This window comes from Monodelphis domestica, chromosome 5 (genome assembly GCF_027887165.1).
Source record: "Monodelphis domestica isolate mMonDom1 chromosome 5, mMonDom1.pri, whole genome shotgun sequence".
Lineage (NCBI taxonomy): Eukaryota > Metazoa > Chordata > Mammalia > Didelphimorphia > Didelphidae > Monodelphis > Monodelphis domestica.
This window is the reverse complement of record NC_077231.1, coordinates 216,557,821-216,583,864: the sequence shown is the minus strand read 5'-3', so window position 1 is coordinate 216,583,864 and position 26,044 is coordinate 216,557,821. Positions and strand designations below refer to the sequence as shown.

At 37.4% G+C, this 26,044-nt stretch overlaps 1 protein-coding gene across 2 annotated transcripts; it reads right to left on the bottom strand.

Moving 5' to 3' along the window:
* Window positions 1-295: 295 nt before the first annotated feature.
* On the bottom strand, window positions 296-26,044 carry SSBP1 (single stranded DNA binding protein 1). 2 transcript variants are annotated; one of them, XM_056799808.1, is made up of 8 exons: window positions 25,917-25,963; window positions 24,990-25,095; window positions 22,671-22,737; window positions 15,796-15,856; window positions 14,604-14,744; window positions 8,546-8,633; window positions 7,554-7,642; window positions 296-447 (listed from the first exon to the last, which is right to left on the bottom strand). In XM_056799808.1, the coding sequence occupies exons 3-8, from the start codon at window positions 22,692-22,694 to the stop codon at window positions 404-406; spliced, it is 447 nt and encodes a 148-aa protein (XP_056655786.1). In that variant the 5' UTR covers window positions 22,695-22,737; window positions 24,990-25,095; window positions 25,917-25,963; the 3' UTR covers window positions 296-403. The 2 variants fall into 2 exon arrangements, with proteins under 2 accessions (XP_056655786.1, XP_007504496.1); XM_007504434.2 differs by lacking the exon at window positions 24,990-25,095 and having other exon boundaries at window positions 25,917-26,044.

Here is a 26,044-nt window from a genome sequence, read left to right as displayed (position 1 = left end):
AATTAGATGAAAATGTAGATGATGTATTGGAGGTCCATAGTTTAGGTCTATTCTGTCAGTCATTGGTTTAGGTGTAGAAGGGATTCAACTTTGTTGCATCTTTGTAGACCTTCAGATTGTCATGTATAAATAATACAGGCAGAACACAACTTGAGTGATACTACAAACCCAGTAATGTATGCTTGTTTATGTAATTTATACTTTAAAAATGTGAAATCAGATTTTAAGATACAGCATATGTCACCCAAGATTCAGAACACAAGAGAAAGAAAAAATAAAATGATCTTTGTTCATCTTATATGTATAAACGTGTATTTTAATTCTTGTCAAAAGTAATTCCAAAGATTATACATGATTTGAAAATGAGAACGTTCCAACACTGGCCTTCAATGAGTCGTCCACTTCACTCCTTCTCTTTTACAACATCACTCAGAAATATGATATTTTCTGTAAGGAATCCAAAGAGTAAATAGTTATATTCAGAATTCTATCCCTTTTCTTCCTTTTATTTATCTATATTAGCTATCACTTACAAAGTACTTTAAAATGTATCCTTTATATGTAGTTTATCATTGAGCCTCACAACCACCCTCCCTATGAGGCAAACATTTACATAATATCATCTCCATTTTACAGACTAGAAAACTGCAACAGATATTAACTGAACTATCCAAGATAACACAACTACTGATTGCCAGAAGCAGAATTCAAACCCAGGCCTTGCTGATCCCAAGTATAGCACTTCATCCATTGTCTCTCATACATATATATGCAATGCTTACTGGGAGGAGAAAAAAGATCTCCTAAAAGAAATGGGAAAAAACTATTTTGATTGATTAATAATTGTGGCTATGTTAATCATCTTCAAAAATGTTTTAAAATGTTGAAATTGCCCATCTTTAAAAAGTAGTTGCAAACAAATCTCTCTGACAAAGATCTAATATAAAGAATTTAGTCAAATTTATAAGAAATCAAATCACTCCCCAAATGACAAATGGTCAGAAGATATGAACAGGCAGTTTTCAGATGCAGAAATCAAAACTTATCAATAATAACATGAAAAAATGTTCTAAATCCCTCTTGATTAGAAAAATGCAAATCAAAACAACTCTAAAATGCCACCTTATGCCTAGCAGCAAGGTCAGTATGACAGTAACAGAAAATAATAAATGTTGGGGGGGAGAGTGGCAAAATAGGGACACTAATGCATGCTGGTAGAGTTGCAAACTGATCCAAACATTCTGGAAGTTGATTTGGAATTATGCCCAAAGGGCTTTAAATAAAATGCATGATCTTTGATCCAGCAATACCACTACTAGATTTGTATCTCAAAGAGATTTAAAAAAATGAGAAAGGATCCCTTTGTACAAAAATATAGCTGTGCTTTTTGTGGTGTCAAAAAATTGGAAAATGAAGAGATGTCCCTAGATTGGGGAACAGCTAAACAAAATGTGCTATATGATGGTGATGGAATAGTGCTGTGATATAAGGACTAATGAATTGATTGATTTCTATAAGAACTGGAAAGACTTACATGAACTGATACAGAGTGAAAAAAGCCAAACCAGGAAAACATTATACACAGTAACTGAAACATTATGGGATGATCAAATGTAACTGATTTTGCTACTAAAAGCAATGTAAGGATCCAAGACAATTCTGAGGGACTTATAAGAAAGAATGCTTTCCATAGGTAGAGAAAGAAATATGGGAATAGAAATCCAGGAGAAAACATATGATTTATCACATATTTATATGGGTATATGATTTGGGGTTTTGGTTTTTTAAAAGATTATTACAAAAATGAATAATAGGGAAATAGAGTTTGAGTGATAACATATGTATGTATAACCCAGTGGAATTGCTTGGCAACTCGTGGAGGGGGAAGGGAAGAAGGGAAGGAGACAACATGAATCATGTAATCATGGAAAAATTTTAAAAATAAAATTAAAAATAATTTAAAAAAAAAGGTCGCACTCAACGAAAAACCATCAGCAAACATCTATACCAGGAAACCTTCCCTAAAATCAGGAGTTAAACAAGGATGCCCATTATTACCAATATTATTTAATAGTGTATTGGAAATGCTAGCAATAGCAATAAGAGAAGGAAAATGAAATCAGAGGAATCAGAATGGGGCAAAGAAGTAATAAAGCTCTCTTTCTGCAAATACTATGATAGTAGATAAGAAAAATTCTAGAGATTAAACCAAAAAATTAGTTGAAACTATCAATAATTTTAGCAAGGTAGCCAAGATATAAAATAAACCCACATAAATCCATCAGCATTTAAACCCACATAAATCATCAGCATTTCTATTTATCACCAAAGTCCTGCAAGAAGAGTTAAGAGATAATCCAGTTGAAATAACCACAGACAGAATAAAATCTCCTATCAAAAGAAAGGCATGACAAGTTCATGCTATACTGGCCTTCTTAAAAGAAGATCCAATGTGCAAAGGGGTGATATGTCCCAAGTTAAAAAGTAAAGGTAAACTTCAAGAAATAGCTAGCAGTTTCTTTGGTCTAGACTGACTGGAAAAGGTGTAACAGGTGCCACCCCACCATTTTAAGGAAGTAGCTTTTCTGAGTCCCTCAGACAAAGGTGGTAAAAAGTTATGCTAGAGTTCAATACTGGTCCTAAAAAACACTATGAAACAGACTCCTCTCCTCTTACTAGAGAGGTAAGTAGGGGTCCAAAAGTATAAAATGTTGTAAACATCCCCATACAGAACTGACTGGCTCTCTTACTTAGTTGTTTTTCTTTGTTAGAAAGAGAAAGCTCAGTGACTGTCCACAGAGAAATGATTAGTTTCAAAACAAAAGGCATCTATAACTTAAAAGTAAAAGGGGAGAGGGGTAAAACAAGTCCAGGGAACAGGATTCTTGAAATCTATGACCTAAAACTAGGATAATGTGAGTTGGGCATAAAATGGACAACACATAACCAACAAGTACAGGGCATGGCATGCCCTTAAAGTTTTTGTTCTGATTATTTGTCCACATAGAAATGTACACAAAGTATAGAAATATAAAGAACTAGAAATTCTAATGAAAGGAGGCAAATTTTACCTCTTTATAATAAGCACTGAAATTTGGTGGAATTGGAAGTGGTTTTTGAAAGAACCTACCTTCTTCAAAAGAAATATTTCTTCAGATAAATATAATTATTAAGAGGAAAAAAAGGGCTGAGACCAATATGAACCCACACCAAAATTTTCAATGAACCTAAGACTTTAAAAAGACTCCAAGAAGTAGAAGCAATGACAAATAACTGAGAATTCAAGAGCAGCTTAGTACTGTAGGACTTGTGTCAGAAATATTGACATCCAAATGATCTGAGATTGGCTATAAATAGAGAATGGCAAAAAGATTTTTTTTAAAGCCATCTTTGGTGGCAAAAGAAGAGCTAGTACAGATGTCTGGGATAAATGGAATGATGATAATGGATAACTGTGAGAAGGTTGAACTATTCAATTCTTATTTTGCTTGTTTTCTCTTCCAGAGAAAGAGCTTTTAAACCAAGAAAGAGAGAACAAAAATGATGAATAAGGAATGAAAATACAGTATAAGTGAGGAGACTCTCAGGTTGTAATCTAGATGCACTCAATGAGTTCAAGTCACCAAGCCTAGACAAATTTCTAAGATATAGATCTAAAAAGAACTGCCAAAAAAGACTACTGAGATCCTGAAGATGATCTTTAAATCTTAGGTACTTGCCAAAGAAGTGAAGATGGGCAACTGTTTCCCAGATTTTCAAAAAAGTCTTCAAGCATCTCTGACAGAGTGTGCTTAAGAGTGTGGAAAATTTCATACACTGTCAGGTTTTGTTTTGTTTTTTTACATATGGGTCAGTTTTGCAGATTTAGAAAAACTATTATATGAGATAGCACTCTGAGAGAATAGAAGAATGGAAGGGAGTGGGTAAGGATATAGAGAGAAATTTAGGCAATGTAATAAATAAATAAATAATTTTTCTTTGGAAAAGTCTTCATGTAGAACCTGGGCAAAAATTTATAGAAAATGATGGAGAAGAGGTTTCTGGTCAGGTAATGTTTTTTTTTAGATATTGGATAAATTGGCCTAGAGTGAGGAAGGTCTGAGTTTAGTCCTACCTCCACACACACTGGCTGTGGCTGTGGGACCTTAAGCAAGTCACACTCAACCTCCTAGTGTTCAGGGCAACTCTAAGATTGTACTACAGAGTGCCAATTGACACTGAGAGAGGAAGTTCTTCCTTAGGAGCTTCCCTCATAGATGAAACCATAGATTTTTGTTTAAAAACAACAATAACAACAACTACTACTTTTGTAGTAAAAAAAAAAAATACTTGCCACCTATGAAGAGATCTGAAAAAGTAGTTAAAGCTCCCTAATAAGATTACCGCATTATCCTGTGGAACTGAGCAGGTCGAACTAAACAATTAAATCTTTATAGTCACTGGTTTGCTGTAGTGCTATTTGTATTCCTTAAGAGTTTTCTGTGATTGAATCATCATAAAACCTAGAGAGCATGTCTTCTGTTTTCACAAGCAAACCACAATTTAACCCATAAAAGCCCTCTCCAATAACCCATGCTAGACAGTGGCTTAGGAGCAGCAAAAGCTGAAACCTTTCTGACTATCCTTCCATACCACTCTTTAAAAAGCACTTCAAAAAAGACAGAAATCCAAACCCAACAACAAGACAGTCAGTGTCCTGCTGAACACAACTTGAAAGGTAGGCAGAGGGAGTTGATTTCCATGGTATAAGGGAGAGACCTAACATCTCTTTCCTACATACTGTACTGGGACCTGTGATCAGATAGATGGGCTAACTATGGGATTCCCAGGCAGGGCTGCAACCACCATAGAGCACCTCAGATCCACCTGATGTCCAAGGCTCTGACAGCAATTGGCAGGGAGGAACTTTGGAGAGGGAGGTACCATCTGGTAGGGTGCCCTCAAACTCTGAAGCAGTAGGCTACAGGGAAGATCCCCAGAGCAGATCAGCTTGGCTCAACCAATCTAATCTAGCACACCATCAGAGGAGAGAGAAGACTGAAGATTCCCTCAGGGCAAAACAGCTTGAAAACCCTCTTCCAGTTAGAGTTGGAGGGAATGAGTAGAAAAAAGGACACAACAATTGAAAGTTTCTACTGGGGAAAAGATCAAAGAACAGAACCAACAGAGGTAGAAGGGATCCAAGGAACTTCAAATAACCTATGCTACTGGAGACAAGTGATGGCACAGATAAACCAAAAGCAAATAATAGAAAATGGGGAAAATATATATTTAGTTTTGGAATGCTAGTCAAATTCCATTACAGCAAATTTCTTCAAGATAATGATGATGGTCTTTACATCATTTATAACCACTTGGATGCCAGCAACTCAAACACTGACAAAATGAAACTTATCTTTTCTCTAAACCTGCTTCTCTTCCTGATTTTATTATTTATTTTATTACTTTGGCTAATGGCACCACCATTCTCCTAGTCACTCATCCACAAGTGAGATCCTTTATTTATCTTTGTTCTACCTTCATCCAAAGAACTGCCAAGTCCTACTGATTCTATTTCTGCATTCCAGCACATTTATGCCTTCCTTATTGGCAAGATAAGTATGGCCAGAACTAGACTAAGGTCTCTTGACCCACTTTCCATTTTCTCCAACCTTCATATTATTCTTTCTTTGACTGTCATTTTCATTATTCAAAAGCCTTCAAAGGTTCCCCACTCCCCACTACTCCTTTAGATGTTATCCAAGGCCTTTTTCTAATCTGGTTCCAATCTTTCCAAGGCTATCTCATCCAATTCTCTTTTGTAAATTCTACACTCTACAAATTCAAACATTACCCTTCTATAAACACACCCCATACTTCCCTGCCTTTCTGTTACAACATTTACTGTTCCTTATGTCTCAAAATACCCTATCCTTTTCCTATGTACACATAATCTTATCTCTACTTCAAGCTCTATCTCAAATTCCACTTAATCATAAACTTTCCTGTCTCATTTGGCTTTCTCTTTTAGAGCTTTTTACAATGTATGTAACTCTCTATCAGTCCTTATGTTAATTTTATTATTTTATTGTATATTAATTTTATTGGTATTCATATCTCTTTCCTGCTATATAATAAATTCACTGAGATTAGGGCCTAGGCTTTATTTATCTTTGTTTTCTCCCTCTGCGCCTAGTACCAAGAATTGACCTAATTCTCAACTAACAAACTGCTTCTTGATCCTTGAGTTGAAAAATAAGGCATCGGAGAATTAACTGATGCTCAGGGTCAGTCACCAGATTCTAAATTCTTTGGTCACAACAATTTATGAAACCACCTACTAAAGTTTGAAGAAGATGCAATTTACATTTATAGAGGAAGTGCCCACACAGATGAAATAATGGATTCTTCGACATGTATGTCACTTAGAATTATAACAGGAGGAACACAAGCACCTAGCCTATTTCTCAATGGAAATTCATTGCACTAAAAAAGTTTTTATGTATTTGATAAATAGTAATGGAGTTTTACCCATGATACCTATTTCTGAAATTATAAGTGATAAGAAAAGCAATCTTCCAGTTGAGTGACATTTTAAATAATTTATAAATTCACTTATATAAGCTAGCATTAGCAGTGGGGCAGAAGATAAACCTGTAGCAGTGAGGAATTTCTAAGGATTATGAAATTTTAGTTTAAAAAAAGGGCAAAGAAAGACTGAAAGGCACACTGGCACCATGCTAGCACATGACATATGACAAAAGCCCTGAGGCTAAAGTGGGTAAGAGAAGTTCCAGTCTAATTACTTTTTGCAGCCATTAGCTGGACTAGTAGGAGGAAAAGGGAGAGGTAGGAAAAAAGCCAACTTCAACTCAGTTCTAAGCAGCCAGATAGAGTCCAGTAGCCTCAACTGAATTTTAAGAAAGAAAGCTCCTAAGAATTGATCCACTTGAGTTTTCCCAGTATTTCAGAGCCATTTTTTTTTTTAGTGCAACTACTCCCTTTCATTCTACTCCATTCTTGAAAAGAAAACAAAATAAGGGCTGAAAGTGCAACAGTAACATAATAGAGAAACACTGCTTCCTAGGAGGAGTAAATGATTCAATTCTATTTTGGTGTCAAGGCAAAGACTTTTCATATAAGAGATACACCTATACCTTAGCTAAAGAGTATCATGACATGAATGTTCAATTAAGTTCTATGTGCAGGAATTACACACTGAGTACTTGTCACATTTTAAGATAACACCTTAGGGCAGCTATATGGTTCAAAAGCAGAGAGAGAGCCAGGCCTAAAGATAGGAGTAGGTCCTGTATCACATAACTTCAATTGCCTAGCTGCTTCTGCTCTTTAATCTTAGAATTCAATCCTGAGTCTAAGGCAGAAGGGAAGGGTTAAAAAAAAAAACTCTTTGAAGTCATTTAGTATTCCATGCCTCATGAAAATATCCCCATAGCCTCAATTCAAAATTCCACAGAACATACTCTAGCCTTTACAAAGGACAAAGAAGGAGGATAATAAAGACCATCTTTTTTCTACAAAGGATAAATATTTTGAAGAAATAAATGACTCACCAGCTATGATTGTTGTGGCTTGTCGTCTCACATTGTTTTTATCTGTGTATTCGCCATAGTCTATTTTCCCTTCCACAAATATTCGAGCCCTGATGAAAACAAAATTTAAATAAACAAATGAAACAGCTAAAGCATTCCAACCCATATTAAAATTGTTTTATGTTAGAATCTGATTTGGAGGGTAAAAAAAATACAAGAATGAGAAAGTCATACGTAATCATACTTACTGAAGCTCAGAATGAGTACAATAAATCTGATTTTTCTAGCAGATTGTCTTCCCTATCATCCCCACTTCCTCTCATCTTGAGTCTCTCCCTATCTACTGGCTCTTCCTGGATGCCTGAATTTGCATCTCTTATCTTAAAAAAAAACCTTACTTGATCTAACCATTCCCACTCTCTTCACCATTAAAACTCCTTGCAAAAGTTGTCTATATTCACTGCCTCTCTTCTCTCCTAAATCCTTTACAACCTGGCTTTCAAAATCACCATGCAGCTGAAACTGCCCTCTACAAGTTACCGATGATCTCTTAATTGCCAGATCTTCAATTCAAGTCAATTAACAATTATTAAGCATCTGCTATGGTAAGTTATGACCTGATGCAGAGAAGAAAGGAAAACCTAAATAATTAACACAAAGATAAAAAAAAACATAAATGGAGACAACACTAAAAGACAAGAGAATTCAAATCAAGTACAAAGTTTTGGCTCCAAACTAAACATATTTCCTGCTAAGAAAAGGCAAAGGTAGAAGAGTAGAAAATTACAACATTGGGCAGTTTTGCTTAACATATTTGAGAAGATCGTAGGGAAGTTTACTGAGATGTAATTTATGCATCAAAATAAGGTAAACAAAAAATAGAATGATTTCATCCTTGAAGGTTCTAAATTCTTTCAACTACATGCTTCCTACCATCTCCTTGAAGTGGTATTTTATTTGCTATCAATTCTAAACAGCATTTAATCCTTCCCATGACTCCTTTTATTACTTACCCTTTTTTCACATATTGATATGCTAGATCCCTCAGGCCTGGCCTGAAAACTGATATTCTGTGCCATGTGGTCCTTTGGCTGACATCACCTAAATTAAAAAGAGGGGTAGAGATGTTAGCAAACACCACATGAAGCAGCATCATCGCAATTATTCCTAACATATCAGACCAGAGAAAGTTCTTACTAGCTCAGATAGCACAGACTAGGTTAAAACTCCTGAGTTTTATTAGAAATAGACCACAAGTACAGGTAAAATTATTTAACTATTAAGCTTTTTAGAAACTCAGGTGACTGGCATCAATGAAGCACAAAGCACTATTTATTAAAAGGCAAATAATTAGGGGGACCTAGGTGGCATAGTAGATAGAACACTAGGCCTGGAATCAGGAGAACCTAGGTTCAAATTTGGCCTCAGACACCTTCTACCTGTGTGATCCTAGGCAGGTCACTTAACATCATTTGCATTGTCCTTGCCCTTCTGTCTCAGAGTTGTTACTAAGACACAAAGTAAGAGTTTAAAAAACAAAAGCAAGCAACTAACAAATAAATGAAAAACAACTTGGGTTTAAACAAAAGTGTTTCTGGCTTGATTCAATAATCTAAAAACCAATTTTATGTTGGTATGAATCCTCCACCCACCTGGACACAAAAGCTCCCAGCAGATAGGTGTCATGAACTGTTTTGGCCAAAAGAAATGATCACCTGGTAGTAAACTGTAATGGTAAATCTCTCTGAACCTAATAAGGTTTTTAGGTCTGAACCTAATAAGGTAAATACTCAGAGGTATTTAAAATTTTTTTGATTCCACATCACCATCAGTCAATTTTTTGAAATGGCTGCTTGTATCTCTATAAATTATGTATATATACTTATTGTATTAATGTCACGTGTTATAAAATATATGCAAAATAGACATTTAAAAAGATATGACTGAAATGTTTTTTTAAATGCTCCCTTTTTAATTTTATTAAATACCCTTTTGTTCTCACTAAAAAAATCCTTTTAGTGAAAGCAATGTAAATATATTACTATTTTTTTAAATCTTAGCTTGACACTATGATTACAAAGACTTAAAAATCTAGTGCTATGACAGGTTTATTTCTATAGTCACTTTTAAAGGCTATTATAGCAAAACTCAAAAAAAATCAGGAGACCCATATAAGCGCAACACTGGTTGTGCTTTTGAAATCATGCTACTTATTTTTCAGTTCCTTCTACCAATTACACAGAGGTTTCTGTAGAAATTAGGCTATTTTTTAAAATTTCCCTTTCTTATTGCATAGAAATTTAATTTTTCACTTCTATTTACCACCCATGGGAGGGGGGATAGAAAAACATAGTCCTTGTAACAAGAATGTCTTTTTCATTTGTTTACAAACTTTGTTAGGTTTGGAATGGGAGATATAGACAGCTTTTGGATTTACAGATTTGAGAGCACCCTGAAAGTCTCAGTCTCACTGTCACTGTCTCTGAAGTCTACTATTGCTTTTTTCCATTCCTGCTAATACTATTATCTATGCCTGAGCCTCTCAGGTACTTGTTTCAAGTTCTCTCAACCCTGCATGATGCTTCCTACTTCCTAGTTGGGTGAGAGGGTAGATGGGGAAGAGGGGGTCAAGTCAAGACTTCATTCATACAGGGCAGGTGCTGGGCAGTAACTTGGAGACAAGGGAACTGAGCAGGGAATGATTGGCCACTTGCTTTCATTGAGAGAAAGAAGGAAAAAAGAAGCAGCTAGATCAGATCAAGGACAGACTGCCTGACCACCAATCAGGGGAATGAGTATACTATATATTAGTATAATATAAGTATAATAGATGAACCTGGGCAGCAGTTCATCATATTCTTAGGCAGGGGGAGACAGCAGCAGAGGCAGGAAACTTGCTGAATAACCGGGCTGCTCTCCTTGGTTCTCCTTTTTCCTTTGTGCATCCCAATAAATCACATGATTTTGGAAATCAATGCCTTAAAGGATGCATGTACAGTCTTTTGCCAGTAATAGTGCAAATAAAATAGAAAGTTACTGAGGTATCTTTTTTTTAGAACATGTGCAGAGAAGAGAAAGTCAGAAAGCATAAACAGGGCAGCTTTAAAAACTATAACCACACTCTATCATAATAGACTCTAAGTTGACAGAAATGGTCAATGTTAAATGTTGGGGGGGATGTAGGAAAATTGAGACACTCATGCACTGTTAGCAGAGGTATGAACTGATCCAACTATTAAGAAGATCAATTTGGAATTATGCCAAAGGGTTATAAAATTGTGCATACTCTTTGACCCAGCTATACTACTACGAAGACTATATTCTAGAAATCAAAGAAAAAGGAAAAGGACCTATCTATACAGAAATATTTCTAGCAGCTCTTTTGTGGTGGCAAAGAACTGCAAATTAAAGGGATGCCTTTTAATTGTGGAAAGACTAAACAAGTTGTGGTATATCCTTGTAATAGAATACTATTGTGCTATAAGAAATGACCAATAGGATGATTTCAGAAAAACCTGGAAAGACGTGCATGAACTGGTGCAAAATGAAGTGAGAAGTACAAACTATCTGACATAATAAGCAAAGAGGGAGTTCTACCAAACTCCTTTTATGACACAAACATGGTACTAATTCCAAAGCCAGGCAGGCCAAAAACAGAGAAAGAAAACTATAGACCAATCTCCCTAATGAATATAGATGCAAAAATCTTAAATAGGATACTAGCAAAAAGACTCCAGCAAGTGATCAGAAGGGTCATCCACCATGACCAAGTAGGATTTATACCAGGGATGCAGGGCTGGTTCAATATTAGGAAAACTATCCACATAATTGACCACATCAACAAGCAAACCAACAAGAACCACATGATTATCTCAATAGACACGGAAAAAGCATTTGATAAAATACAACACCCATTCCTACTAAAAACACTAGAAAGCATAGGAATAGAAGGGTCATTCCTAAAAATAATAAACAGTATATATCTAAAACCATCAGCTAATATCATCTGCAATGGGGATAAACTAAATCCATTCCCATTAAGAACAGGAGTGAAACAAGGATGCCCATTATCACCTCTACTATTTGACATTGTATTAGAAACACTAGCAGTAGCAATTAGAGAAGAAAAAGAAATTGAAGGCATCAAAATAGGCAAGGAGGAGACCAAATTATCACTCTTTGCAGATGACATGATGGTCTACTTAAAAAATCCTAGAGATTCAACCAAAAAGCTAATCGAAATAATCAACAACTTTAGCAAAGTTGCAGGATACAAAATAAACCCACATAAGTCATCAGCATTTCTATATAATTCCAACACAGCTCAGCAGCAAGAACTAGAAAGAGAAATCCCATTCAAAATTACCTTAGACAAAATAAAATACTTAGGAATCTATCTCCCGAGACACAGGATCTATATGAACACAATTACAAAACACTTTCCACACAACTAAAACTAGACTTGAACAATTTGAAGAACATTAACTGCTCATGGGTAGGACAAGCCAATATAATAAAAATGACCATCCTACCCAAACTCATCTATCTATTTAGTGCCATACCCATGGAACTGCCAAAAATTTTTTTTACTGATTTAGAAAAAAACCATAACAAAGTTCATTCTGAAGAACAAAAGATCAAGGATATCCAGGGAAATAATGAAAAAAATACAAAGGAAGGGGGCCTTGCAGTCCCAGATCTCAGACTATATTATAAAGCAGCGGTCATCAAAACAATTTGGTACTGGCTAAGAGACAGAAAGGAGGATCAGTGGAATAGACTGGGGGCAAGCGACCTCAGCAAGACAGTATATGACAAATCCAAAGATCCCAGCTTTTGGGACAAAAATCCACTATTTCATAAAAACTGCTGGGAAAATTGGAGGATAATGTGGGAAAGATTAGTTTTAGATCAACACCTCACACCCTACACCAAGATAAATTCAAAATGGGTGAATGACTAGAACATAAAGAAGGAAACTATAAGAAAATTAGGCGAACACAGAATAGTATACATGTCAGACCTTTGGGAAGGGAAAGACTTCAAAACCAAGCAAGAATTAGAAAGAGTTACAAAATGAAAAATAAATAATCTGGATTACATCAAATTAAAAAGTTTTTGTACAAACAAAACCAATGTAACCAAAATCAGAAGGGTAACAACAAATTGGGAAACAATCTTCATAAAAATCTCTGACAAAGGTTTAATTACTTAAATTTATAAAGAACTAAATCAATTATACAAAAAATCAAGCCATTCTCCAATTGACAAATGGGCAAGGGACATGAACAGGCAGTTCTCAGCCAAAGAAATCAAAACTATTAATAAGCACATGAAAAAGTGCTCTACATCTCTTATAATCAGGGAGATGCAAATCAAAACAACTCTGAAGTATCACCTCACACCTAGCAGATTGGCTAGCATGATAGCAAAGGAAAGTAATGAATGCTGGAGGGGATGTGGCAAAGTGGGGACACTAATTCATTGCTGGTGGAGTTGTGAATTGATCCAGCCATTCTGGAGGGCAATTTGGAACTATGCCCAAAGGGTGATAAAAGACTGTCTGCCCTTTGATCCAGCTATAGCACTGCTGGGTTTGTACCCCAAAGAGATAATAAGGAAAAAGACTTGTACAAGAATATTCATAGCTGCACTCTTTGTGGTGGCCAAAAATTGGAAAACGAGGGGATGCCCATCAATTGGGGAATGGCTGAACAAATTGTGGTATATGTTGGTGATGGAATACTATTGTGCTCAAAGGAATAATAAAGTAGAGGAATTCCATGGAGACTGGAACAACCTCCAGGAAGTGATGCAGAGCGAAAGGAGCAGAACCAGGAAAACATTGTACACAGAGACTGATACATTGTGGTATAATCGAAGGTGATGGACTTCTCCATTAGTGTCAATGCAATGTCCCTGAACAATCTGCAGGGATCTAAAAAATACTATTCACAAGCAGAGGATAAACTGTGGGAGTAAAAACACTGATGAAAAGCAACTGCTTGACTACAGGGTTGGAGGGGATATGACTGAGGAGAGACTCTAAATGAACACTCTAATGCAAATTCCAACAACAGGGAAATGGGTTCGAGTCAAGAACACATGTGATAACCAGTGGAATCGTGCGCCGGCTATGGGAGAGGGAAAGGTGGTGGGAGGGGGGTAGGGGAGGAAAGGAAAATGATCTTTGTTTCCAGTGAATAATGTTTGGAAATGACCAAATAAAATTATGTTTAAAATTTAAAAAAAAAATGAAGTGAGAAGAACACAAAAAAAAAAAAACCAGTGTACACACTCATAGCAATACTGTATGTTGATCCCCTGGAAATGACTTAGCTATTCTCAGTAATAGAATGATCCAAGACAATTTCAAAGGACTCATGATGAAAAATGCTATCCACTCCTAGAGAAAGAACTGATGGAACTTGAATGCAGATCAAAGCATACTATTTTCTTCATGAGGTTTTTTTGTTCATTTTTAATGAAATGTGTGTTCTACAACATGATTAATATGGAAATAATATGGAAATATGTTTTGCATGACCACACATGTATAACATGTATCAAATTGCTCTCTCAGAGAAGGAGAAAAAGGAAGAAAGACAATTTAGAACTCAAAATTTTAGAAAATGGGTGTTAAAAATCATTTTTTCAAGTAAATGGGGGAAAAATATTTTCAAAACTACAGGTTGATCTTATGTACTTAAGAAAAAAAAGCTATACATTAAAAAAGATCTGCATTTTCATGTAAAATCCTCTGTTATACTGTATATATGGAAACGTTCATTTGGCATTGATGCAAGTAAAAATAAAAAAATGCACAAGTACTTTGTATAAGGAAAAGTATTACTCTCTTTTAAGAAATCACTGTTAAAAATGGCATAAAACTGGGGTAACCTTTGAAAAGGATCTTCAATTTACTTAAGAGTACAGTGTATAAATGAATAGCAAAGAAGTGTGTCTTTTACAAAGAAAATGTAAACTGGAAAAATCCTTTATATTATCATTTATCTATTGTTACCAAATTAACAAATATCCTTAGTTCACTTGAAAGTCTTAAAAACTTACTCGGTTGGGATGTCTCACTTTCCCCTGATCGCCACATCTCATTTGTAGCCAAAGAAAAGATTGTAACTGGATTTTTTCCATCTGACTGTCTCAAGACAGGATCCTGGCCAACTCTTCCAAGTAACTGAACATGGTTAAGAGCTGAAATGAAAAACAAAGATAAATGTACAATTGAGAAAGGAAAATCTTAAATTGGGAGAAATATTCCAAAAAACAAAATAGAATTAATGGTCTCTATAATTTTATAGGGGGAAATGAGAAGAAAATAGCATTTATTTAAAATCAGGGATTGGCAATTGATTAAAATGAAGTCTGTAGTTGATTATACATGTTAGAGACCCCTAGGTGAGGGTAAGTTCATCTCAAGGAAAAACATAATGTGGTATAGAACCTAATGACCCACAAAGAAAGAAGGTAGAAACTTGATAAACATTGTAGCTAATGCCTGAACTACTCTTCCAACATCAGCAAGTTCCAAGAACTTCTCCTTCCTTCATCTCCCTCTCTCCTACTTTCCTTTTATTTATGGAGAAGGGAAATAGGAGTAGCTATCCTCTTCAAGGTATGTTCATTTTCACAAACCCCTTTCCTCTGCCATCTTCTCTTGAGTTTAGATTTTTCAGGGAACTTGAAATCTAAGTTTATCTGACTTGAAGAATAAGAAGTTGTTTGGCAGAAAAAGAGCAGTGTCAGAAATGTCTGTTGAAGAGGCTCAAATTCATAGTCTAGTTAGTGATAAAATAGTAGCAGATGGTGCTTGAATTTAGAATCAAAGGTTCTGAGTTTAATCTTGGCTCTGCCTCCTACTCTCTGTATTATGTTCAGCAAATCACTTAGCCCTGTTTGACCTATCTTCCTCTTGTATAAAATGAAGGAATTGGATTAGATATTTTCTAAGATCCCTTTTGGTTCTAAATCCCTTCCCCAACAGGTGGAATCATTGATTTAGACACAAAACCTAAGACAATGAAAGAATTCATAGGTCATTTGCCATAACCAGATAAATTAGCAGATAAGTTTAAGGTTTTATATATATATATACATATATATATATATATATATGTATATATGTTACATGTTATGTATGTGTGTATATATTATGTATATTATATATAATTTAAGTTTAATGTAATTTAAGCTTTAAATGTAAGGTTAAGTAAGTACCATATAACCTTAGCTATAAACTACTTACATCTTTCAAGAACTAAACCGGTGCCTCCTTCGGAGAAATGTCTTCCAAACTGGCGAACTACCTAAATAGGAAAAAGCAAAAGCATAGCTTTAATTTCCAGAAAGAACAAACAAAGCAAATGGCAAAGAAAAGATATTTGCTAATAAAGTGATGTCCTTTATAATAAACAATAAGCTACTTTTAAAAACTCAAAAAATGAGGAAGATATCTATTGGATTAAAAAAAAGCAACGAGTGGAATTTCCTAAATAATTTACTAAATATTTAAATCTATCCTTTTTATTCCAAAGAGACAAAATCCTTCCACTCTCCAAAGGCGTAAGAGAAATTATCTCCATCAAAAGACCTGGCCATGCACTTAAAATATTTCTAAGAATGCAAAAGAGAGCACCAGAATAAAACAGCACTTAACTCTGTCTAGTTCCTTCTCAGATACCCCGGGTAGAAACATCACAGTGGTTCTTAACTGCTTGGCAGAAAAATTTTTTCCTAATATAAGCCCCCTAAAGTAAACAATCCTGGGAGAGGTGGCTGAATATACCTGAATGAGAACTACTTTGAATGAGATGCACAGCTGTGGCCGGAAGCTTAAAAACACACAGGAAATAAAAGCAGACATTTTAGAAAATTTTAGAAAAGGAAAGGAAAAAACCATTTAGTCAGTCATAGCACAAGGACACCAAGAACCCAGGCAGCTGGTGGCTGTTGGTGGTGAACTGGAGTCAGGAAGACTTGAGTTCAAATATAACCTCAGACACTTAGTAGCTGTTTGATCCTAAGCAAGTCACATAAGCTGTTTGCCTCAGTTTCCTCAACTGTAAAACAGGGATGACAATAGCACCTACAAAACAGGATTGTTGTGAGGTTCAAATAATAATTGTAAAAAGAGGCACAATGCCTAGGACTTAGAGACACTTAAAAATGCTTTTCCCCTTCCCCTCCCTCAAGAAAGGAACTTCAAAAAGTAAAAGGAAGTAAGTGGTGGGTAAGTAGTTCATAAAGAGAAACAGACAACAAAAACAAACTACCTATTTGGCAATTTTGCTCCATGCAGCTAGCCCACCACTACAAAAGCACTGCTGTAAATAGCTGATGTTCAACATATCAGGCCTAATGGGGATGACCACAAAAACCACTTTCTTCTAATCCCACTCTGTATCCCAATCCACTTTGTGCCCCACTCTTCAGGAGAGAAGAAAGAGAATATAGGCAAGGTGGTGATTCTTCTACTTCCTTAACTCTCTATTATTGTCATCTGTATTCACCCAACAAAAACTTACTTAGCCTCTACTTTGCAGAGAATATACAAAGCACTGAAATTGATACAAAGTTTAGCTAAGAATCCCCTATACTTAAAAGAGCTCAGGCTTTATGACAGTCTGGGACTGCTCTATTTCCAAGCTATTAGACCTTATCCCAGTATATATTTAAACTCCATCGAACCAGTGTAACTAACCAAATACACAAATCTATCAACAACAATAACAAAAAAAAAACTAACCAAATAGGTGACATGGTGGATAGTCATTGCACATAACACTGGATCCTGATCCTTGATTCTCCAAAGTCTGGTTTTCACACTATTATAGTACTTAAGAGTTCACAGGAATTCTGCCAGCAGATTCAATATGCAAGTCACCCCTACACTATCAAGAAAAATGGAGTTTTTTTAAAAAGTATATTTTCCACTTCAGAACTGACTATACTAAAACAATACACACACAACTAGCTATTCTTAAGAGGAGAAATGGTGATTATTAAGGCAAAATGTCAAGACTTTTTGGACCACTAGCAAGTGTAAATATTTAATAGAGATCACCTTAAACATAAAGGTTTTGGGTAATAGAGCCATAGCAGGCAGTAGAAACCTATGAAATACTCAGAATAAATCCTTTAGATAACTGAAGGAAATGCTCAGTTAAGAGAATATGAAAATAAAAATGTAATTCTGGTGGGGCAGAGTGCAGGATTAAAGATAAGAGGTCCTGGGTTCAAATGTGCCTCAAACATTTCCTAGCTGTGTGATCCTGAGGAAGTCACTTAACCCTAATTACCTAGCCTTTACTACTCCTCTGCCTTGGACCTGATACTTAGTATTGATTTTAAAACCTAAGACAGAAGGTAAGGAATTTTTATTTTATTTCATTTTTTTCCCCCATTCAAATTCCTCAATCCCCTAAAATGTATGTATTTTTGTATGCAGTAATTTTTTTTTAAAGACAGAGAAAGTAATTGGTGTAAAAGATTTATATTGAATATTGACAAAACTAAGAAAATGAGAAATCACATGAACATATGAAGGCTGTGATATGATTGGAAAAGGATTAGTGACTTAATTTGGGGAATCTCGACTTTCTCAGTAAAGCGAGTCACAGAGTCAGGAGACTCTCATTTAAGCCACCAAAAAAACAATTTCAGTACAGTGAAGACAAGAAAAGTCAGCAGGAGCAGAGAGGAACTCCAAGGCTGAAGGGAGACTTGGCAAGGGGGCTGAAAGAAACCTAACTGAAGCCTTCTAAAAGAGTCAGCAGAGAAGCTTCCTAGGTATAACTTAAGATTGGACAGTGAGAAAAGACATTACTGTCCCAGAGCTCCAGACTCAACTATTGCCTTTCAATGCCACCTAGACTTAAATAAAGGTGAAGCTTTTCCAACAGGCTTTTTTGCTCTCCAGTGTCCTCTGACTTGAGAAGGAAAAGTAGATTTCTGGTTGCTGTGCACCCAGGTAAGTGGGTTTAAGGAGGGAATTTGAACTGTGTTGCTGTAAACTATGCTAGCACAACATCCTGGTCTGTATAGTCTAGAGAAGCATTGGCAAACCTTTTAGAGATCAGGCACCCAAACTGCACCTTCAAGCCACCTGTGAGCCCCCACATTACCCCAGAGAGTGGAGAAAAGTAGTGCTCTCATTGGGCTGCTGGGCAAAAGAAAATGTCCTTAAATGCAGTGAAGAGGGGAAGAGTTCTCCACTCCATGCTGTCAGGGAACATCTTCTCCAACACGGGCCTAGAGGTAGGTAGCTAGATGAACTATGAGGCACATTCCAAGTTCACCTTTTGGAAAGGGTGATAGTTAATTAAGAAGTCTATTGAGCCTATTTTCAAGTCAAGGAAGACTTCCCCAGCTAAAGAGTGGTAAGGGTCAGAAGCCCATTAGGAGAGGAGCAGCTCCATGTGACAGAAGTGCTCTGGATGGACCCAAGACACTGAAGCCTCAGCCTATACTGGAGCTGTACATCACTCTTCTTGACTGAGGTGTGTCTTCCCCACATGGGCAGAAGAATGGGATCTGATAGTACTTTTTTTACCTTATTGTTAAGCGAATGGTTCTGTTTCATATCTACAAGTGTCATAATCTGGAAGCCCATGCAGATGGAAAACATACTGGACAATGGTGCAGAATAGAAGAAAGTCCCCTAGGAGCTTCAGAGAGTTTGACTATAACCCTGGGTCTATTTTAAACCTGAGCATATGGATACAAGCTAGAAGAATAAGTCAAAACTCGAAGAGAAGGAGAGTCTTTTATATACCTTAGTGAAAGACAAGAGGCCCCAAGTCTTGCACAGTGGAGTTCATTCTTTGTTTTTGTGAGTTTTTTAAACCCTTACCTTGTCTTAGAATCAATACTAAGTATCAATTCCAAGGCAAAGGAGCAATAAGGGCTAGGCAATGAGGGTTAAGTGACTTGTCCAGGGTTACACAGGTAGAAAGTGTCTGAGGCTAAATTTGAACTCAGGACCTCCCATCTCCAAGCCTCCCTGTGAATTTTAAAACCACTCCACCCTACTCAGACCTTACTTTAGATTTGATTTAGCTATCTTCTGATTGTAACAATGAAGACACTCTCTTTAATAGAATCAGGAATGTCTTGTAGTACTTTACTCCACCTTACTTAGACATACTTTAGGGGAAGATAAAGTTGTAATCTCCTAATTGAACAATGAAGGTACTCAGTTCTCACCTTATAGTGAAGCTAGAACTTTAAGCTAAGTCTAATTTTAGTGTCCTAATACAAAAAGGTGTTAAATAACTATAAAGGTTAAATTAATCACAAAAAGGTCAGGTAAACTTAACAAAGAAGTGTGAAGTAACTCTAAAAGATACAATCTACTCAAACAAGATGAGAACTAAAAGTATAGGCAGTCCTGGAGAAAGCCTTTGTTGTGATTGGTAGATGTGAAAATTTAGAGGAGGAGACACAAGGGTGAAAGGCTATATATTTGGCTCCCTTGCTGTCTCCAAGTGGTTCTTGATTGAGAACACTCTTTCTCTGGAGAGGTGGATCTGGCTGATCACTTCCTGTGAGCAGCCTGGGCACCAGTTCAATCCTGAAACTCAGCCTGGAGGAGCTCACTCAGACAGCTTCCTTGAGCTCAGGGAGGCCCCTTTGGCCAAGGCCTTTAACCCTGGCCTGACTCAGCCTGAGCCGGAGCAGTTTAAATTAACTCTTTCCTCTCCCTCTCTCTTCTCCTTAATTCCTTCTCTCTATATTAATTAAAATCACCATAATTTTCAGCTGACTTGGGTATTTTATTATTTGGGATTTTCCCTGGCTACCAATTAATTTAGATTTTAAGTCAAAATGCTAAAATTATTCTTTACATGGCTCTCTATCCACTGGGCAACCTCCCTGGCCCTGTCCTTAGTTTTGAAGAGGACCAATGACATCACAGTATGAAGTCTTGATGTGCCCATGATTTCGACTTAAGTGAGGATGGGTTGCACAAAGTCAGCTTCACTCTCTTCCAGGGTAATCCTAGTCTACTGGCAAGTCAAAAGTCAGGAGTGCCTGGTGATAACTCTGGATACCAGGAATGACTTTGGCATTTTTTTCCAGGGACAACTGAGGCATCATTTATTAGAGATGGATCACAAAAATGAGCAGGCTGAACAGACCTTTCCCTACTGCTGCCCCACTTCCCCATGGTCCTCACTTCTTCACTGGACTGTGGTCTACCCTGGGGGCTCAGCTATAATATGTGTCTAATTTGACAGTGAAACCTCTTGCATCATCAGGACCATTCGAGAGATGGCTCATCCCAAGCCTGGGGGAGCGGGTTAAGGGACAGGACAAAAGGATTTCAACTGCAGGACCAGGAAGTCTCACAGTGGAAAAGGAAGCCAGGAGAGGAGGTTAAGAAGTGAAGGAGACAGTTTGGGTAGTGATGCTTCCCTCCAACCCAGGCCCATTCCAGTGATGGCCTTTTTTGGTCAGCCTCACCACTCTCAAGTTGGACCAGGGCACGGGGACAGTGGAAAAGCTTAGGAGAGCCAGCTGTGTAGGTCAGCACATCTGGCAGGAGCTTCTTGTATGGCCTTAACACACATACAAAGGCGAGGTCCCACAAAAGGTTCAAAGAGGCTACTAACAAATGCTCAGGAGGCTGAGCTGTAGCAAGGAAGGTTCTTGTCAACTCCTGGGGTCTGGTCTGCATCCTTCAATGCACTTTGTAAATGCCAAAACTGTAAGGATAATTTTAGTGTTTTGACTTAACAATTCCCAAATGTGAAAATACCCAAGTCAGCTGGGATTTATGGAGATATTATGAAAGAAGGAATTAAGGGAAAGAGAGAGAGAGAGAGAGAGAGAGAGAGACAGACAGACAGACAGACAGACAGACAGACAGACAGAGAGAGAGAGAATTAATTTAAACTGCTCTGGCTCAGGCTGAGTCAAGCAGTAGAAAAAGTACCTTTACAGGTACTTAACACCTTTTTGTATTAGATCTAAAAATAGACCTAGCTTAAGGTTCTATCTTTACTATAAGGTATGAATTGGGGGACTTTCACTGTTCCATCAGGAGATTGCAACTTTATCTTCTCCTAAGGTACTGTCTGAGTAGGGTGGAGTAATTTTAAAAGTTCCCAATACATTCCTGATCAAGTATTTCCATTGTTACAATAGGGGAATAGCTAGACCAAATCTTCTAAGGTACAGTCTGAGTAAATTTTAAGATTTACAACTTTCATACCCTCCTCATTCATTCCATTTCTGACCACCTTCTACAATGCTCCACAGTACCTGTGTTAGCTGCCTTCGTGGCCACTGGAACAAACTGTTCTCACCTGCCCTTTCCACCAGGAACAATCTAGGGGGAGGCACTCCCCCAATTCACTGATGAGTATGAGGCCCGTCAGTTACCCTCAACCTGATTTAGTTCCTTTGCTAAGACATTTTATAGAACTGTGGCTGCTACCCATGCTACAGCTTCTTGGAGCCATGGGTAAGAATTGGGTGAATGATGGACCCCAAAGGTGGAAGAGTAGCCCTAAGAAGGGTTCAGTCCTCAGACCAGAGGTACTAGTCCTCTCTGTACACCCCATACATCCTATTAAGGCAACTATCTAAAGAGAAGAATCACAGTTCTAAAAGAGAGTTCAGAGATCCTTAGTCCAACCCATATTTGAACTAAGAGGTCATTTAGTGTGTGTTTATAGATCTTGAGAGGAAAATCCAGCACTTTGTGAGATAGCACATCTTACTTTTAGACAACTGTCTTATCACACTGTTAATTCTTCCAAAGTTTTGCAATTCATTAAATCCTCTCAATATTTTAAAGATACCCCAACTTGTATTTGTGTACCCAACCCTGGGTTCAAAATTAAGTCAATATTGAACCTGCAGCATAGACATTAACTATACCTCCCTTTAGCACCCAATACATTCTGGGGGCACTGAAAGATCATGAATTACCCCACAACTGCTATTACATCCCCCATGATCTTACTAGGAGACCCTAGAGCCCAGGTTAGAAGTCATTGGTCTAAAGGGGGGGAAGAGGAGGTTGCCCCTTGAAAGTGAGATTTTTTTAAAGTACTAAAATTCTTGAGATGTTTCAGATAGTAAATTCCATCACTGAGATAGAAAGTAAGTTACCTGTATAATAGGTCTTCGAAACATGGCTTCTATTTTTTTTCCTTCTCACCCAATTTGGAGTTTCTTCCTGGTGAAAGAAAATTGAGTTATATATGTTGCTCTCTAAGCAACCTAAAATAGCTTTTAAATCTGGCTTCCAAAAGGATACCTGTGTATTCAAGCTGATACCAAAAGTCCTCATAAAAAGGGCAAAGGGCCAATAATTTTCATTATAAACCAAAAAAATTCTGAAGCCTTCAGAAATTATTTTATACTGAAAACACTCTCACTATAAGAATTATGGTTCTAATATATGGATAGTCTATCCACATAAGCTATTCCAGACCCACTTTAACCAGGTGGAAGAGGACTGGAATAGCCTCAATGCCTTTACTGCCATACCACCCACTAATTTCTAAACCCCTCTCCATTTAGCTTCTAGGTTGGTTCTACTCAAACTATTCTCTCTTGCTCTTTATCAGCATCCCCTTAATTGCTAACCCCAGTGGCCTTTCCTCACTATTCATCTTCCTTGACTTCTCTACATTTTAGTACTTCTCTACAGCTTTGGATTCTGCCTAAATTACTCTTTTATTAAACAAAATAAGCTTTTATCAAGTGCTTACAATGTTCCAAAACTGTGGGGGTGGGTGGACAAAAGTGACGTGGTCTCTGCCCTCAAGGATCTTATATTTTATTGGAGAAAGACAAAAATATATTTAGTATATATACAAAATAAATTTTGTAGTTCTAGAGAAAGTGCATCTCCAGAAGGAGATAGGGATGAGGAAAGTCTTAGTCTATAATGCTGCTTGCTCCTGCTCTTCCTCCTACTTATCTAGTACTTATCTAATCCAGACTAAAAAGTCTGCTTCACAGGATCATCTACCTCCTTTCCCTGATTGTCAGTTCAATTAAGATGACTCCCAAATTTGAAGTGGAAGAAAGAGGAAACAAGCATGATGACTTTCTTCAAATACATTAAGGACTGTCATATAGAAAAATTATTGTACTTTTTCTGTTTATCTCCAGATAGCTGAACCAGAAGCAATGTGTAGAAGTTACAAATAAACAAATTTGGGCTTGAGATAAAGAAAAACTATTAAGAGCTATCTAAAAGTAGAATGAGCCGGGGAGTGGAGATATAATGAGTTTCTGATCAATGGAAGTGTTCAAGGAAGTTCATGTAACTGACAAACATAAGGGCACTAATAAATGCTTAGTAAATTAAATTGTGATCTCTTTATCTAATCATTATCTCTCTCAATGCCAGTACAATATTGTCAACTGCCTATTTATCTACACCTAAGCTTCCTAGTTATTATTTCAAATTTACATGTCTAAAACTGATCCTTTTCTCCCTTATATACCCTCTTCCTTCAAGCTCCCCAATTTTAGACTTTTATCCTAGATTCTATCCTGTCATATACAACATCCAATAAGTTGACATGTCTCATTTATTTGGCCTCCACCTTAACCTTTGCCTTTTCTCCAACTATACAACCACTACTGTGGTTCAAGTCTACTCTTATATTTTACTAACACTCTGCTTTTATTCACTTCCTTCTCTAATCACCCCAGACAACTGCAAAATAATCTTCCTAAAAGCCCGACCATTACTACTAAAATCCTTTAACTGACTCCCTCTTGCCTCCAGAATAACTATTATGTTCCTCCTACTCACCTCTCTCCACAATTTGGCTCAAATTTCCTTGTGCACTTAAATCTCATTACTCTCCTTCTTAGGAATGCTTAACATTCCAGGGGACTGCTGCTGAGCTCAGTGATTGATGGTAAGTCCTAGGTTCAAATCTGACCTCAGACACTTCCTAGCTGTGTGATCCTGGGCAAGTAACTTGACCGCTGTTGCCTAGCCCTTACCACTCTTCTGTCTTGGAATCAATATAGATTCAAAGATAGAAAGTAAGGGTTTAAAAAAAAAAAAGAATGCTTAACATTCCAGCCAACTGGCAGATCAACTATCTCCTAAACCTGACATTCTAATTCCTCAACCTGTCTGCCAGTGGAATGCAGGCCTATCACACTTGACTCTCAGAATCCTTTCTTCTTTCCATTCATGACTCAGGTACCACCTCCTACAAGAATGCAAACTCCTAGGGGAAGATAACCATTTTTGGTTTTGGTCTTAGCAATTCTAACATCTGATTTGGTGGTACAGTGGATAAGTAATTAATGTTTGTTGTACCAAAATTAAGAAATGATGGGTATGTTTGGGGATAATTATTACAGAAGTCAAAGCTCATACTTCCATTCCTCACCTCTAGGGAATCACTGCTTGGGGGTAGGAGAAGAAATCACACTCATACTTTCATCCCATACCTCTAGGGAAGAGAATCAGGGTCAATCACACCACTGTTGGGCTAGTTTGAAGGGGTGGGGATTAACTTATTACAGTGATCAAAGTTCATACTTTCTCCTCATTTACCTGCAAGGAAGAGAATAGGTCATAACCACACCACTGAGGCAGTGAAGACAAAGATAGACAACCAGAGAGATCACCGATTTTAGAACTGAACCTTTAGAGTTCAATACCTTCATTTTGCAGATGAAGAAATTTGAGTGGGGAATGACCTGGCTATGGTACTGGAAGATGTGGTTTCAAATACAAGTTTTGACACCACTTAGCAAGTTGACCTTGACTGATAAACCACTCAAGTAGCTTCATTTTTTTTTTGTTGTTCAGTTGTTTCAGCTGTGTCCTACACTTTATTTACCAATTTATTTTTTTCTTAGCAAAGATACTTAGGTGGTTTGCCATTTCATTCTCCAGCTCATTTTAAAGATGAAGAAACCGAGGCAAACATCATAAGGGACTTGCCCAGGGTCACTGCTAGCAAACGTTTGTGGTCATATTTGAGTTCAGGTCTGTCTCCAGACTTGGGCGTTCCCTATCGATCTAACTGCCTCGCTAGGCCAACACGGGTCCCAGTTTCCTCAATTGTATAATAACAGCGTTGTGAAAAGAGCAGCAGCAAATTCCTAACTTATGGGCACTGCCCCAAGACCCCGGCACGCTTCCGCAGCCTCACGTGGCCGGAAAAGAGATGACTTTCCCTTCTTCCCCTCCGCTGCATCAGTATCCTAGCACGTGTGGATACCCGTTTCACGAGCTCTCGCCTCCAAAACTAAGCGCGGGCGCCCTTTCCTTAGGCCACGAAGAAGAGGGAGGCATTGCAAGCAGCCTTCCCGAGTCACCCCGCCCTGCTCTCCGCCTTGCGCCCTCCCTTCCTCTCTCCCCACTTTTACCTAGCGCGGAGGGCCGCTACCGGCGCCGAGATCGGGAGCTGACAACTCTGACGATGAAGCGTACCGGAAGCGGAAAAGGTGCCACCGCTACCACCGCGCGGCCAACGAGGCACGGACGCCGGCGCCCC